Consider the following 17840-nt stretch of genomic DNA (forward strand, 5'->3'; position numbering starts at 1 on the left):
AAGGACAGTGGACTGAACCAGGAACTAAGATCCCTTCTATCTATAAACCTCATTTCTTTTCTTCCTTAATTGGATTTGGATCCTTTCCTTTAATTAATTTCCTTTAATTTAATTTCCTTTTCTCCTCTAGCTTTTTCTACTGTACTACTAGAGATCCTTAACGGTATGGGATCTGGGTATTAGAGGCTTCTATATATATAGTACAAGTATCCTAAACTAGAGTGGGCTCCCCAATGATTGGAGGTCTCTAAACAGAGGGAGGTTAAAGAGGAGATCCGTTCTCAGATATGAGTTGATCTTGGATCTCCAGCATGTTCCTCTATTAGAGTTTTAATCACTCAATGATCTAGACAAGGTTATACTGGAGCTAGTTCAAATTGGCTCACAAGAGATAATTGTTAAGTCTAAAGTGTTAATATTTACAATTTGGAAACTGACAAATGGCTACAAATCAGGGCTTAATTTTTTATTGATTTGTTGTTTTGTTTATTTCTAGAATTAAAGTGATAGGTGAATATTAATAATGCAGATTAAACTTAAAAAGATGTTGCAGATACTATTTTTTTTTTTTGGAGATCTGGTCGTTAAACATTTACTAGCATACCCCACCCAGAATTCCCTGTACACTATTTCTGAGAAGTGAATAGATATTTATTAAGTTACTTCTCTGTGTCCATCCTGTGGTGAGAGTCCTACTCTCTAGGAATTTATACATCCTGCCTACGGGGGGAAAAAGTAAAATAACAATCAAAATAAGTCCTTGAGGAGATAATGTGCCTTGGTGGATAAAGTTGCAGGACTTGGAGTTAAAGACCTGCATTTAGATCCCTCCTCACTTACTAGCTGTGTGACCCTGGGTAAGTCACCAACTTACTCCTGGGTTCCTCCTCTTTAAAGTAGGAATAATAATAGGACTTAGGGTAATTGTGACATTCAAATGAGATATCATGTGAAGTGCTTTGCATACCTTAAAGAAATATATAAATATGTGCTCTTAGCTATTAGATTCTGCTTTGTCAGTCAGGGAGTCTTTGAATTGTATTCCATCTGGGGTTACTTATGACTCTGACTCTATAGTTCTGTGATTCTGCATATGAAGCAGAAAATAATACAATATCCAAATGCAGATGTGTGCATGAATTTTGGGTGCTGGAGGGGACTGCCATGTGGAAGAAGGATTAGGCTTGATCTGCTTAATTCTAGAGTGCACATTTAGGTTGAAAGGGTGGTAGTTTCAGAGAGACTAATTTTAGCTCAGTAAAACAAAGTCCAATTAAAGCTTTCCAGAAATGGAAGGAGCTACTACCTCTTGGAGGACTTCAAGAATGGGCTAGATGACTACTTATGAGCCACATTGAATTCCTGTATCAAAGGATTATGATTGTTAACTCCTTGGGACTTTTCCTATTTGGAAATCATAAGGATTTGATACTATAGCATCAGGGCAGGCAGAAATAATTTCACATGGCTTCTTGAAGAATATAGAACTTAAAGTATATGTTAAACGTACTACCATTTTTATCCATTTCTCTACTTCCTCATGACCCTGCCTTTCCAGTTAGCGCAGCCACTAGAAATAGTCTCTCCATTTCCTTGTCTAGATTCAGTTTCTTGATCATTGGTAGATACTTAGGCCAATGTCATTTTCATTGAGATGAATACTAATATAGTTTGTTATGTCAACCCAACACTTGAAAATTTAAATAGACAAATTTCTTGGGGTCTTCATGATGCCGTGTATACCAGTGTTCCTGTTCATAATTTTGCACTCCCAACAAAAATGATTTGTTGCATAGACATTGTCAGCTAGGGGTCAGAGAAATGAAGTGAAGACTCTTTCTTGTTCGAATGACTACTTATCTGAATATCATCCCTTTGAACCTCATTCTTATATTGAGTCCATGCTTATTTCATGCTATTTGTCTTTTGTTATCTCTGTAGGTTACTTTGAGTATTATTGATTATATTACTTACCTTGGTAAGACATAGCTCGGGGTGCAAAAGACTAGCCATGGTTCTTATTCCTGGTCTTTTAAAAGAAAATAGTGATAGCATATTCATCATAAGAACTGTCTTATCAAAAAAAAATGTTTATTTATTTATTTAGTCACGTGTGTAAAAACAATATTTAGCATTTGTTTATAAAACTTTGAGTTCCAAATTCTCTCCCTTGCTCCCTCCCCATCCCATCCCTCATTGAGAAGGCAAGCATTTAAATTTCGGTTATACATGCGTATTGACTTTTTTTTCTACAGACAGTACCTGTGGGGCCAAACCTTGGGCCAGCCGATGGGTAGCTTCCCTCTAATTCCATGTAACTTTACTGAAGAACATTTTTCATAGAAGAGCTTAACACTTTTTTGTCCCTGTTACCTATGCCTTTGTATTCTGAGAGTTCATTAGCTGGACCTCAGTCCAGGGAGGGGGAATTTGATCATAGGTCTCTGGATCAATTCTCCCCTACCATATCCTCCCTCCAATTTAATATCTACTGTTGCCTAACAAATAAAAAGAGGTGCTTTTGGCATTTTTTTTATACTTCAAATAAATGGATAGCTTTTTAGTGATCAGATGAGGTTCTCCTATTGTCTTTTTGATTGCCTTTCTCGCACATAAGAACTACCTTGAGGCGAGGGATCATATCATGTCTTAGCAAAGTTTAAGATCTAAGATTAATAATAGGCCACAGACTGGCTTCCTAGAAGGTACTCTGTAAATACCTGTTTTTGAATCGCTGTTTTACTTTTCCTTTGTGTTCTAAAGTTGACTCTGTCATCTCATTTGAAACATAATCTGAGCTAAACAGCGTGATTTCTTGATTCCAGGTACACACCTGTGGGCCGATCATTTTTTACTGCATCTGAGGGATGCTCAAATCCTCTTGGTGGGGGAAGGGAAGTTTGGTTTGGATTCCATCAATCAGTCCGACCTTCACTTTGGAAAATGATGTTGAACATTGATGGTAAGAATTTCTTTTCTCTTCTCATAGAGTATTTATTCCTAAAGAACTAAGAATGTATGGTATTGTGAGTGGAATGAACATCATTGCTAGAACTGGGCCACTTCCTGGTCCTACAGCCCAAGTTCCCTTCTAGGTCTAAATTGTATGTCAAGCTAAGTGGAACATTGGACTTGGATGCAGGAAGACTTGAATTCAGACTTTCACTAGCTTTTGACCCTGGGCAAGTCATTTAACCTCTCTCTGCCCCAGTTTCCTCATCTATAAAATGAAGATGATGATGGCACCTACCTTTCAAGATTGTTGTAAAAAAGCAAGTTGGAAATCTTAAAGCACTATATGAATGCTACAATATTATTGTTGTTGTTATAAATGATGTCATGGTTACAGTTTGGTTATAGATTACATGCATTGCATTGTGTAAGTACAAAGATCAGTAAAAGATTCCTGCCATATAGTATAAAGAGCTTATTACTACATAGAATGAGAGTTGACGTAAATAACCTCCCCTTTTCACATTTATGTGTTTTACTTTATGTCACCAAAGAAAAAACTACTCTGAATATACACACATGATATTATTACAAAATGCTGAGGGACCTTAGAGATCTTCTAGACCAGGGATTCTGCTATTCGCAAACCCCATAGATTTCAGCTTAAATAGGAGAAAGCATTACATTTTTATTTTCACCAACCTCTGACTGAAATTTAGCATTTCCTTCTATTTTTCTTTAAAAAATACTTTATTATGAGAAGGGATCCTTAGGATTCACCACAATGCCAAAGGAGTTTATAACACAAAAATGTTAAGAACCTTGGCTTTTACCAACTCACTCTATTTTTAGATAATGGCACAACTATTACCTTCAGTAAATTAAAGGCTTTTATGGTGTGGGAAAACAGCATCAAATTAGGGGAAAATATTATATTTTTATAAGCGCACAGTTAACACTGTAGCCTAGGCCTTGTCTTTCACACTTCTTTATTTCTATATAGTTTCAGCAACGGCCTTTTACAAGGCACAGCCAGTAATTGAGTTTGTTTGTGAAGTTTTGGATTTCAAAAGTATTGAAGAGCAACAGAAACCTCTGACAGATTCCCAAAGGGTAAAGTTTACCAAAGAAATCAAAGGTAAGGGTTCTCATATGGAAAGTAAAATGCTCCTGGGAAATGTCACTTTCATCTTTTGCTGGGATATTGGTCTTATTCTGCTGAATTAGAATGTTAGGCATGCTCTCCATTCTGTTGAGGTTAAAATGTTCCAATTCTGCCAAACTTGACAGGCTCTGCTTATCACCACTTTTTGTGAGCTATTATTCATTTATGTGTTTTTATAGGGAGTTGGGGGTGGCAGTAAGAATTAATTACCTTCCCCTGAAGATTAAATGAAATGCATTTCACAGGGTCTAAGAGCTATATACCTAGTCATTTACTGAATAATCAAGTCTTTATGGGAAGGGAAAGAGGGGATAGAGGACTTGTCAACTTCCTTGACAATGACCTACAAACCAGTCATGGGGGGGATGTGCTCCTATGTGAGTTAATAGGTTTTAAGTTATCCTTGCAGAACCATGTCCCTTCCTAACAACCTTTTTAGGTTTGTAGCAGCATTCTTATGATTTTTAGCAATTTGTTTTTTATATCTACAAGATAAAGAATGGGAGACATCAATATTGTAATTATAGATCAGATAATGTAGGCAAACTCTCTGCCTCCCTTCCCCCTTATATTTCTTCTGCAATAGTTCTTTCTTTTGTTTTTATATTTATGTGATCATCTGTTGGGCAAAGAGGACTGAGAGAGAAATTTAAAATAAATTATAGTATATAGTGTGTTAAGACTGGACGGTAAATTGATGTTACCCAATTTCAGCCTATCAATGAAGGTTTGTCCTATTTTTCACAGTGAGAAAGAGCTCATCCCCTAAAAAAATGTTCTGTTTGTTTTTAAAGTCATCACAACTGAATTTCTGTTCCAATTTCCATTTTGGTATGAAGGTCACCATGAGTTTTTGAGGGGCTTATGTTTCTAGGGCACAGTCTCTAGCAGGTCCTTATACTGGAAAGGTTTTGAGTAGAAGCACGGTGGCATGCCACCATGGTGCAGTGGATAGAGGACCAGGACTGGAGTTAGGAAGATTCGTTTTCCTGAGTTCAAATCATGCCTCAGACACCTACTAATTGCGTGACCCTGAGCAAGTCATTTAACCCTGTTTGCTTTAGTGTCCTCATCTGTAAAATGAGTTAGAGAAACAAATGGTAAAACACTCTGGTATCTTCGCCAAGAAAACCCCAAATGCGGTCACAAAGAGAGAGTACTGAAAAATGACTGAACAACAGTAATGGTGATAAATGGTGTGTATATTGCCTGAGGACCTTTCAATGTGGCAGATGATCATGTTGTCCTTGGCATGTTGAATTTTTCTACCACAGTAACTCTTAAACAGAATCTCCTCAGTTATAAAAGGAATGGTTGTTATCTCTGTCAGTGGAGGGACCATCAGTATGGGAGCACAAAAAGACACATAAATTTGCTGTGTAGACTGGGAAGAGTTTTGAAGGTTCCTAGAAGTATGGAATTTTTGTTTTCTTAGGTCTAAAGGTAGAGATAACACACTGTGGGCAGATGAAGAGAAAGTACCGTGTGTGTAATGTCACCAGACGACCAGCAAGTCACCAAACGTAAGACTTCTTTCTTTTACCTACACATATCTTAAAATCAATGGAGATTATCATTGTATGGATTTATAAGGGCTTCTGAAATAAAAATTCCACTTTTTTATTCATAGCATACTTTGACCATGTCTATAATTCATCATAAATTCCAAGTTTTGCATAATAAATCAATGTAAAGTTAATTAGCAGAATACCAGATGTGTGTATGTGTCTATACACATACATGTAAAGAAAATTTAAACCTTATAAAATTCACAAAAAATAATAAGACATGTATGCATAATGTTTGTATGTAGAGAATAAATACATTTATCTCCATTTTCCTCTTTGTGAATTTTATAGAGTTGTGAAATTTTCCTCACTGGCAAAATGAAAAGAAACAGTTCTTACTAGTATGTTCTTTAATAACATTGGCCAGAAAAGCCAAACACTGTTAGGTAATAAATCAAGTTTCTCTCTCTATAGTTAAGTACATCTTCTAATGTTCTACTGTATTTAGTTGTGTGTGTGTGTGTGTTTATTTTTGTTGTGAATTTTGCCTATAATTATTATTGCATCATGGAAATAGGTTTTCTAGTCTAACCCTTACTCAAAGCAGAATTCCAACCATTCTACAATATTCATGACAGGATTTATTTTCCTTCTGATTAAACACCTTTAGTATTGAGGAGAACTTGTCTGCTTTTTGAAAAAGCTCAGTTCATTGTTGAAAAGCTCTAATTAAGAAGTTCTTCCTCATATTAAACTGGAATTGACCTCCCTGTAATTTTCACCTGTCATTCTTAGTTAAACTCTGAGCTAAGCCTAATAAATCTTACCCTGGAGTCAGGAAGACTCATCTTCCTGAGTTCAGATCTGGCCTCAGACATTAGCTGTGTGACCCTGGGCAAGTCACTCCACCCTGTTTGCCTCAGTTTCTTCATCTGTAAAATGAGCTAGAGAAGGAAATGACAAAACATTCCAGTACCTTTGCCACGGAAATCCCAAAAGCGTCACAAAGGGTTATACATGACTGAACAATAAAAAAATAGCAACCTCTAATTTCAGAGCCAATATTCTTTGCATTATGCACTGTATTGTGCACCATTCCTACAAGGAGATGCTATAAGCCTTGTATTCTCTTCACCCTGTCATTTCCTCTTTCCTTCTAAGAGTCATGCTAAGAAATTCCTAGTAGTCTGGGTGTAGTGTGTGAATTGTTAAAATAAAAACAAAAGTAATCTTTCCTCAGCAATAGTAACTATTCTACTAAGAAGTAACTTCTAGCAACACAACTTTGTTGCAGCCATGTTATAAACCATGCCTCCCTTCTTGGCTTTTTTATTCAAACTTCTGAACAGGACGCAGTACCATACCATAGCAGTGTTATACCCTTTGTGTATTAGGTGGCAATCTTTCCTCTGGCTGGAAAGTGATGCATCCTGGGAAATACTGCACTTCAAATACAGTTGCCTGCTGTCATAAATTCAAACACATGTTGAGGTCATGGTGTCTATAATTTTTTTTCCCTAGTCATGTTAGATCTCCTTTCACAGGACCCATTTTAGTTATTTTAATTATTTCTTGTTGCTAGAGCTAGAGGTTCTGTATGAAAATATTTGCCCAATAAATGATTTACAAGACTACAAAGTATTTCCTACTGGAAAGATTAATGAAGTTTCCAATGCGGCTTCCTTATGTAGTTCCATCTGCCCTTCATCTCTCTGTATATGTGTGGTTTCACTAGCTCATAAGACCTGAATTCTGTCAGTGTAATTCAAAGACCTGATTCTAAAATATTTTACTTGAAATGTTTTATCTCCATTTATGACTTCCCCAGCTCTTTCCTGCCCTACTTTCAACATCCCTACCTTAAAAGGGGGGGAGGGGGAGAACTTATCAGTACCTATAACATAGGAGACCCCTTTATAAGTTTTTATTGAATTCATGCCTTGACTGTCTATAAAATATTTTCCCACAAACCAATTTTAATTCAGGGAATCATGAGTAAACTTACAACATGAACCTTTTTATTCCCTAGATTCCCACTTCAACAAGAGAGTGGCCAGACTGTTGAATGTACGGTGGCACAGTATTTTAAAGACAGACATAAGTTGGTTCTACGTTATCCTCATCTTCCATGTTTACAAGTTGGACAGGAGCAAAAGCATACATATCTTCCCCTTGAGGCAAGTAATTTCTGAATTTCTTTGTATATATTGGCCTCTATAAAATCTATGGTGACCAGATGCTCTTTTAGATACCAAAAAATACAGATCCTTCAGTTTTTTGTGTCAACTCATGACTGGACTTTGTGTTATATCAAAATTCTGAAAATGAAGAACAATGGGTTATTGCATTGTTTTATATATTTTAGTTCTTTTTTAGGATTGGGCAGGAGCTCTAGGTGCCTAGAGTTCAATAGCATTGGGCTTTTGGAAATGACAGTCCAGAGAAATGATACAAATATTTATTGAGATGCTAACTCTTCATTGAGCTTTGTTGTGCTTGGTATGGTCTAGAAAAGTAGAGAGATTTCAGAATAAAAGAATTAGACTACAAACTCAACAGGATAATATGAAAGAATTTTAGGTGAATTGTTATAAGCAATCTCTATATTCTAGGAAAACATGAATTGAAATTTTATAGATTAACCCATTTTTAAAATTCATTAGGAAAATTGTTAAATTTTAAGCTTCTTAAGGACAAACCTGTGGTTTTATATTTGTGCACCTTGCAATGTTTATTGAGTGTAATTAGTTTAATCTCAATGCTAGAAGGTGTCATGGACCACCTTGACACTGCTCCCCTCCTCAGAATTATGTTAAATATATAGGACTACTGAAAATCATGAAATAAAGATGTCTACAAAGGAAGCCCAGTTCTATTGAAATACAGTAGTTAAATCTGGATTCACAGATCCTAGGTTAAGACCCCTAGATCTATATCAACTCCCTTATTTCAAAGATGGACAAATAGGCTCAGAGTTTGAAAGGAGTAGAAGTAATCTAGGAGTAATCCCAGCCAATTCCTAGAATTAGGTAAATTCATTTCATCCAATTCAGGTATGAATCTCAAGTGTGACACCCCTCTGACATATTCCAGATAGGTGGTCATCCAGCCCCGACTTGATGGCCTTCTGTGAGAGGAAATTCACTAATTATTATATTCTTCCTTACATTGAGATTTCTTGGATTTTTATTTCCCATAAACTCCAAAAGTAGAGGGAATACTACTGGGTTGTTTTTTTTTTTAACCTTCATAGGTATGCAACATAGTGGCAGGACAGAGATGTATAAAGAAACTGACGGACAATCAAACCTCTACTATGATACGGGCAACTGCAAGATCTGCACCTGATCGGCAAGAAGAGATCAGCAAATTGGTGAGTGATCATTTACTAGCTACATGGGCCCAGAATAGAGCCCTGTCAACTCTGTCTAGTTATTCAGAGTCTACTGCGATGAAATCTTTGTACAGTTATGCGTGGACATGCTCCCAAGAAGAAATTTAAGCCTGTGTCTGACCTTTTGTTTATTGTTTTCTTTTTAAGATGCGAAGTGCGAGTTTCAATACAGACCCTTATGTTCGTGAGTTTGGCATAATGGTTAAAGATGAAATGACAGATGTCACTGGCCGGGTCTTGCAGCCACCATCAATCCTCTATGGAGGCAGGGTATGTGACAGGACATAACTTGTACATCATCTGGTCTTATTGGTATTTTAAGAGCACGGTCCAGGGCTCTTGGAGGTTATGATAGCATAGTATGACCTCTAATATAATTCTGTCTCTCCTGGCAAAGAAATGAAACTGACCACCATCAATGATGACTACCATCTTTTCTCATAGTTAATGTAATCCTTCCAATTTTTGAGCCAATCCATGAAGTTGAAAATTGGAATTGCCTATAGGGAAGGAACATTACCAAAAAAAGAAGGGAATTTTCCTTGCCATGTGAATGTTAAATTTCAGAAAAGGCTTTTGTGGGAGAGAAAGAAAGCTCTGTAGGGAATCAGGGTAATTTTGATCCTCTTCCCCAAAATACAAGATTATAAAGTATTATTCATAGTGTAATTTGTCCCCTTCCTAGGTAGAACTATTCTTTGGAAGCATTAACTATTTTGCTCTGTATTAGATGTGTGCATAATAATTAGTCCGATTTAAGTTTGGTGTTATCTTTCATTTTTATTCCTCTAATAATTCATTTCTGTCACTTCAGAAGATGGGTTCAAATCTTTCCACCCATCCTTAAAAGCTATGTAACCATGGATACATCTAAGCCTTAGTTTCCCCATATATAAGAATAAGAACTCCTGTCCTCATAGTATTGTTATATGGAGTCCTATGAGGTGATGTCTATGAAAGTCCTTAATAAAGTATAAATTATGATGTTTCTGTTTCATTATGCTTAAATATAAGGTTTAGGAATAGTTGTGTTCTCTTGCTCTAATAATTTACCTCACATTGGGTACCATTTTAACACTTTAAAATTTTACAAAGTTTTATAAAGCCATGTAACTAAGAAAAGCATTCATGGGGGTTCCTTTTCTTTCTCTTTTACAAACTTCCTCCCACTTTTTCTTTTACAGAATAAAGCAATTGCTACACCTGTCCAGGGGGTTTGGGATATGAGGAATAAGCAGTTCCACACTGGAATTGAAATTAAGGTCTGGGCAATTGCTTGCTTTGCACCTCAACGGCAGTGTACTGAAGTCCATCTTAAGTAAGTCCCCTTGACAGAACTGAAATGATGATCACTCATTGTTCATGCTTGAAGGATGCAGGGCTAACTTGGTTAATTTTCTCTGTGTGTTTCTTGGTCTTTATCAAGGGTGGTCAGAGGTGGGTCAAACAGGCACACTAAGCCACTTTGTGTAGACAGGGAGGAAAGCCTTTCTTTCAAGGGTTGTTATCACAGAGGGGAGTAGAAAGCATGTGTGGGCCATTTAAGTAAGTAGCAATTTTCACTGAAGTCACCAATTTCATATAGTTAGCATTTAGGTTGGGAATGGGCTTTTTCTCTAAGCAACCTGAAGAGTAAATGGAAAATAAGTTGTAAATAATTAAGAAGGGGAAAAAAATTTATTCCTTAAACAGAGAGTGAAAGAAGAAAGTGTTTATAGAAACAAAAGGAAAAAAAGGAAGACAGAGACATCAACTAGAATTTTCCATTTCACACTTCCCATTATCTCCTTACCAATTGGGCATCCCCACCCTGTTCTGACAAAGCTACCTATAGAGAAATCATCACTGCAAACCTGCTCAGATAATCTAGCTTTCCCACAGTGAAACTTCCTAGCGCAAGCTCCCACCTCTGTGTGGGAGATAAGCAGAGCCAGTGTCTTATTTGACTCTTTTAGGTGTACACAATTAAATTTGCTGCTCTTAATGGCATATTTTAAGAACTATAGTAATTATTTTTTCATAAGGCATTTTGTCAACCCAAACTAACTTTTTTCCCATCCACTGAATAGTGACTGTGATAATCCGAGTTTCAAAGGGTCTGGTAAAGATAGAGATTTTGTTTGTTGTCTCAGACAATTTTTTGATGAGCAGAACAGATTTTGAAGGAAAACTAAAGTCCTGACCTATAACCTTGGTAGAATGCTAATATTCAGAAGTCTGACAAGTATTCCAAAAATTACATCCGATCAGCAATATTTTCAGAGATTCCTCTGAGGACCACTTTAGCTGTATCTCACAAATTCTGGTATATTTTCATTGTTATTCTCTCACATACTTATTGATTCTATGATATTTTTTCTTTGACACATTTGCGCCTCTGTAATTCAGGATGTAATTAAATCATCTGAGTCTGTATTTCTTGCTTGTGTACCCTATATAGCTCAAATTCATTATACTCTTTAAAGGGTGTGTTGAATATTTCATTTTTTCTGAATTTCTTTGTGCTCTCACAGATGATCTGTTTTTGTAAAGGTATCATTTGATCCTGAAAAAATGTATATTCTTTAATGATCCTTTTCAGAAAGCATCATAAGTCTTTAACTGTAAATTCTCCAGAAGTTCAGTTCTATATATTTCCTTTTGCTTAATTTTTGTTAGATTTGTCCAGTTCTGAGAGAAGAATATTGTGGAACAAATCTTCTAATGCAAATATAATACAACCAAAGTCTTTTTGTAATTCATTTAACTTTACCATTGTGACTTTAGAGGCTTTGCCATTTGGTTCACTGATATTAATTCTTTGTCCATAGATCCTGTAAGCATAACTGATTAGAAATGTAAAGCACTTAGAGATGATTATTGAAGAATAATGGGCATTAGAAAGTACTCCATGAAGTAATTTGATATTTAAAAGGCAGTTTTAGAATTATAAATCTCAAATGGCTTCTGAATTTTATAGCTGGATGAATAAATCTAGCATCTTAACTCAAAACTGAAATTTGAAAGTAGAGATAGAAATTCAAATTAACAAACATTTAGAAAGGAAAAAAGGTCTTATGTTTAACTGTAGTTCATGGAAAATGACAGTTAAATGTGTAGAAATCTCTAGCATTGATAAGGTGCCCATTCTGGACTACGTCCCAAAGCTCATCTTTGATTCTGTCATATTATTTTTCTTGTCCTGAAGCCTGTTCTTCCATACCCTAATAAAACAAAATCATACAGAGGGAAGTTCAGATTAACAGTACTCTTTGAATAACAAGACCTTTAACATATTGGAATGACTAAAGTTGAATACCTATCAGGGTAGACCTGGGTTTTAAGTTCTTGTTTTATAATGAAAAATGCCTTTTTCTTCCTGAAGATTAAAATTGACTTTTCCCCATACACATCCAGCCTTATCTCCAAAAGACCAGTATTATCTCTTTTTATGTATTTGGAGTGATGCACGCAATTCATATAGATATCTTTAGTTGATTTCTGTGGTAATCATGTCAAGCTTGCCCAAATCATTTCCAAAAATCAAAGTTACTAGAAAACTATTAACATAAAGGTTGAGAATCTAGCAGTAGTGGTAACAATACTTTAGATTCATATGGAACTTATTTTTCTAAATAGTTCATTGTTCTCTTAGGGATGTCTTGTTCCGCATTGGCCATATCGTAAAATATATATATCTTACTGTATGTCACCGCTCTTGGTAGATGATGAGTGTCATCTTTTATCTTAAGTCATCTGGACTTATGGTTTATAATTGTATTGATTAAGGTTTTTAAAGGTTTTCAAAGTTTTTGTCTACAAAGTGGTTATTATTATAAAATTGTTCTCCCAGTTGTGCTCACTTTGCTCTGTATCAGTTAGTAGAAAAACTTCTCCTCTGAAACAGTCTCTTTATCATTTCTTAATGGCACAGTAGTATTCCACATCATTGAAAGTCTTCAGGCAGAGGCTGGATTTGTTGAGGTTGTAAAGCTTGATTTCTGATTTGGATAGGGCTGGCCTTTTGTGCCTCTGTCCCTTCCAACTCTGTGAGTATGTGATATGATTAGGCTAATTGTACTTTTTTATCATCTAACTTTTAGAAGTCAATTTTAATCCCTGGTTTTGGCCAGAACTTGAGGACCCCCAGGTGGGTGCCACTTAGGTGGGCACTATTATCTTATCAAACTGCTCTCCCAAGTAGGACTTTCTAATAGTAAATTGCTTGCTGTTTAATGAAATACCAAAGCAAAGGTCACACACATGCACACACTACTACTACTACTACTGCTACTACTACTACTACTAATATTGGTGCTACTACAATTATAGGTGTTACGTTGATTCATCTTTAATCCTATGTTAATTAATTTATACATATATGAATTTTGATTCAGGTTTTTAGAATGACCATTCTTCTTCTTTAGATCCTTCACAGAACAGCTCAGAAAGATTTCAAGAGATGCAGGAATGCCAATCCAAGGTCAGCCATGTTTCTGCAAATATGCCCAAGGAGCAGATAGTGTTGAGCCTATGTTTAGGCACCTAAAAAACACATATGCTGGACTGCAGCTAGTAGTAGTCATTCTGCCGGGCAAAACCCCTGTTTATGGTGAGTATTTGAGGATCCTTCAACCTTTTATTTGCAAATTATTTTACTTGTTTTAACTAGTCATTGAAGCAGTAACTTTTTTTAGGGGGTGGGGCTATATGTCTCCAAAGGGAGATGGTGTTGATTAAAGGAATGGTTCACAATCCAATTTTAGATTCTAAGGGAAAATACTAGTGTATTTTGAATGTAGCATGGAAAAGGAGAGGATCAATAAACTGAATATGTACTTTTAAAAATTGACAGACACACCCAAAATCAGTACAAAAGAAGAAACCTTTGAAACTTAGAGTATAAATAAATAATTGGGAACAAAAAAAGCCTAAATAATGATAACTAAAAGCTGGTTCTTTGAAAAGACTGATAAAATTGATGAACATTTAGCCAACTTGATTAAAAAGAAGACAACAGAAAGTCATATCAAAATAAAAAGTGAACAAGGTAAAATCACAACAAAGCCAGAAGGAATAAAAAGAATTATCAGAACCTCCCACATGTACAGGCATATGCCCACAAAACAGAAAACATAAAAGAAATAAAGTATTGGCTTTAAAAATATAAGATACCCAAACTAACACAAGGTCAAAAGACCTTGGATAATTACATCTCAGAAAAGGAAATGAACTCATTATAAAGAAATTAACAAATAAAAACCTCCCAGTCCAGATGAACTCAGTGGAGAATTTTAACAAACTTTTCAAAAGCACAGTTAATAACACTACAATATAGGAGCAGCTTCGTGGCTCAGTGGATAGAGCACTGGGCCTGGAATCAGGAGGACCTGAGTTTAAATGTAGCCTCAGACACTTACTAGCTGTGTGACCCTGGGCAAATAATTTACCACCCCCGCATTGCCTCCAAAATGAAAAAAACTCCAAACCACAAAATACTGTGCAAATTATTCTCAAAAAATTGATAATCTTGGCGAAGAAAAGTGCTTCCTTCTTTTGGTAAATGAGCCTTAAGAAAGCCCAAGTTTTCTTTCTTTGGGGCACATGTATGAAAATCCCAGTGAAGAGGAAGCCCAGCGGGCAGAGGAGTCTCATAGTAACAGTTCACAAGATTTACAAAGTTCTTACCTGACAACAGCCTGCTGCTAGCATGGCAAAAGTTAACATAGCTAATTTACGTCAGAGACAGGACGTGTGTGCAGGCCTTTTGACTCTTAAGTCTTTCAGTCACCCTGCCTTTTGTTCGAAAATGCAATTATGGTTTCTCTGCCCCACCATAGCAAGGACAAAACAAAATAATGTGGACCTAGGTTTGAATTCTTGTTCTGCCATCAGCTTACTCATGATCTTAGAAAATTCCCTTCTCTGTGAGTCTGTTTCCTCCTCTGTACAATGAGAGGGGGTTCTTATGGGTTCTTAACCTGAAGTCTACAAACTTTAAAAAAACTGATAACTATTTCAATATAATTGGTTTCTTTTGTAGTCCCATATGTTTTATTTACATATATTTAAAAGCATGATTCTGAAGACTTCCCTAGGCTTCACACCACACTGCCCAGGGGGCCTTAAAAGTCCATGACACAAGACAAGTTAAGAACCTTTGCACTGGGTGATCTATATCTAACTCCCTTTTGTCTCTAATAGTCTGGGTGTAGAATGTGCACCATTAGGTTTAGGTTAATATCACCTAAGAGTAACCATTAGGGCAGTCCATAAGTGAACTTTTAGATGTTAGGGGGCTCTCCCCGACTAGAAGCTTTCATGCAAAGCCTGGATGACTACTTGTAGGGCATGTCTGAGACTGGCTTCTTATTGGTGTGTGAGTTTGAGCACATATCCTCCAAGTTAAATAAGAGAATATTTCCCATGAAGGTTTAACCATATGCAGCAGAATCCCTGTTCTGGTTCCATCTGTAGCCTCACAGAAGGGACCTTGGTTCAGACACAAAGGTAATTGTTGTTATTTTATCTGGGGAGCAAATGAAAGCCACTCCAAGATGTTAGTTCCCAGCTGTCATTTAATTTGAGATATATATTCTCTTAGCCTTACTTCATTCTCCCCTTTTAAATAAGAAACAGTAGAAAGGCATGCTGGTATGGAAAGAGATGAGGGCTAAGAGTCAGAAGATATGGGTTAATATATTTATTCTGCCATTGACCAGCTGTGTTAACTTCCTTGTATCTCAGTTTCCTGATCTATAAAACTAATATAATAATACACATTCTCCCTTCCTTACAATGTTCTGAGGAGAAAGTGCGAATAATGTATGTAAGAACATTACATAAATATAAACTTTAATTATCATGGTTGTACTAAAGGAGACTAGGAATTGAGCAGCAGGTGAATGGATTCCTTTAGGGCAAGAAGCAAATATGTCTTATTTAAGCTTTCTTTGCTATTCGTCTGTTATCATCCTCAAAGAACTTGTTTGCCAGATGTTTCATGGGGAAAGGCAGAAGTCATTTACAGGGGGATGAATGGTACACAGATAGCTCTTTTTAAGTCTTGACTAATGTTTTGATTTTATGTTCTTCTTTCAAGGGTGATGGTATTTTTTCTTGCTATTTAAGCATTTGATTGTAATTAGGCTTCAGGGGCATAAAATAACCATATTAGTGTTGACTAGTCTAGATAGCTTGATAGATCTATATCTATATACATGTGTGTATGTGTGTAAGTAAAATTTAATGATGCTATTGGACCACAGTTGTTAAATGTGCCCTTGATTAGAAAGACCCCTGAAATTAAATTTGGAATTAAGGCGCAGTCTTGCCTTTCATCAGCCCTGTAACCTTAACCAACTTATTTCAGCTGGGCCTCAGTTTACTAATCAATAGAAGAGGATGGTAGACTTAGTGTTCTGTTAGAGTTCTTTTCCAGCTGTAACTGTCTGAGTCAACTTTCCATTCATTGTAGATGGGTGATAATATGTAAAACTAATGAAGTGATCTGCAAAAATAACTAATAGTATGTGCTCTTACTTTTCCCTTTGACAGCGGAAGTGAAACGTGTTGGAGACACCGTGCTTGGTATGGCCACACAGTGTGTTCAGATGAAAAATGTGCAGAGAACCACACCCCAGACCCTGTCAAATCTTTGCTTAAAGATCAATGTCAAACTCGGAGGAGTAAACAATATCTTACTGCCCCAGGGAAGGTAAAGTGAATTGTTTTGGTGCTTGAATAGCCTAATACCTCTAGTAGCAATGTAATGTAACCTCTAGTCCAAAGACTTTGAAGCTTCTTAGTACCTTTGGCTATCTTGTGAGGAATATTGGCAATAGCCATTCTTACAGGCTGTCTACTAAAGTACTGAGGGATTTCTATGCTAGTGGAGAGCTCACCCACATTATTAAGAAATAGATGAGAATATCTTGATCTGTCCTCCAACCTCTGATCTTCCTCAGACATCATTTGTTGTGCAACTCCCTAATGTATTCACCATATATTATACATCATAGGTATCAGGGTAGAGTGCAGGGGAACTCTTGAACAACAGGGATTATGTCTTACCCAAATTTTGTATTTTTCCCAGTGTCAAGCTGTAAGACAGATAAACACAGCACCCAGAATGACTGCTAGCACAGGTTTGGTCTTGATCTAGTTAGATAGGAAAGACACTAAGAAGGAGTTAATAATCTTACTTTATCCTAGTCTAGTTTTCTCAGAAGAGTTTGCTGAGAATGGGAGCACAACTACAGCATTCCCTAATCACCCTTCTCACAGGGTCCAGCAAGGAGGGGCAACTACCCCTACATCTCAAAGGGGTCAGTTGAGACGGGCACAACTTGTGCTTCCCCTAAATCCCTTAAAGCCTCAGTGGGGGCCAGTTGAAGCAAATATAGATTCCCTCGAAGCCTTCATGGGGGCCAATCAAGGCACACACAACATTCCACCTTGCGCATTCAACCCTAGGGTTCCCCCCAAGCCTCAATGGGAGCCAGTTGAAGCATGCACACATTTGTGCATTCAACTTTAAGGCTCCCCTTAAGGTTCTCCACTCACTGACCTGTGACCACCTGCTTTATATCAGACAAAGAAGGCATATTGCCAGCCATAGCCTCACAAGTTTACCTCACCTCCTCTCCATATCTCATTGTGCAGCTTCAGTGGATGTTTGTATTATTTATCATTATATAATGCTGCACAAGCATGGTAATGTTTTGAACCAAAATTATGGGAACTCAAATCCAGTACCTGGGAAAAGAAAAGTGTTATGGCTATGGATCCTGGGAAACTGAACTCTGAGAAATAATAACAAAAATTCACTTAACACACACTA

At 36.6% G+C, this 17840-nt stretch overlaps 1 protein-coding gene across 2 annotated transcripts in view; it reads left to right on the forward strand.

The window, feature by feature from the left end:
- Positions 1 to 17840, forward strand: part of AGO2 (argonaute RISC catalytic component 2) — a 155853-nt gene that overhangs the window by 102529 nt on the left and 35484 nt on the right. For both annotated transcript variants that reach the window (XM_072602980.1, XM_072602981.1), the window contains exons 5-13: positions 2826 to 2962; positions 3956 to 4090; positions 5553 to 5640; positions 7655 to 7802; positions 8879 to 8998; positions 9167 to 9289; positions 10204 to 10337; positions 13426 to 13610; positions 16556 to 16715. In XM_072602980.1, coding sequence (XP_072459081.1) covers positions 2826 to 2962; positions 3956 to 4090; positions 5553 to 5640; positions 7655 to 7802; positions 8879 to 8998; positions 9167 to 9289; positions 10204 to 10337; positions 13426 to 13610; positions 16556 to 16715 — 1230 coding nt within the window. The remainder of the gene's footprint in view (positions 1 to 2825; positions 2963 to 3955; positions 4091 to 5552; positions 5641 to 7654; positions 7803 to 8878; positions 8999 to 9166; positions 9290 to 10203; positions 10338 to 13425; positions 13611 to 16555; positions 16716 to 17840) is intronic.

The sequence above is a fragment of the Notamacropus eugenii genome, chromosome 4 (genome assembly GCF_028372415.1).
Source record: "Notamacropus eugenii isolate mMacEug1 chromosome 4, mMacEug1.pri_v2, whole genome shotgun sequence".
In the NCBI taxonomy this organism is placed as follows: Eukaryota; Metazoa; Chordata; class Mammalia; order Diprotodontia; family Macropodidae; genus Notamacropus; species Notamacropus eugenii.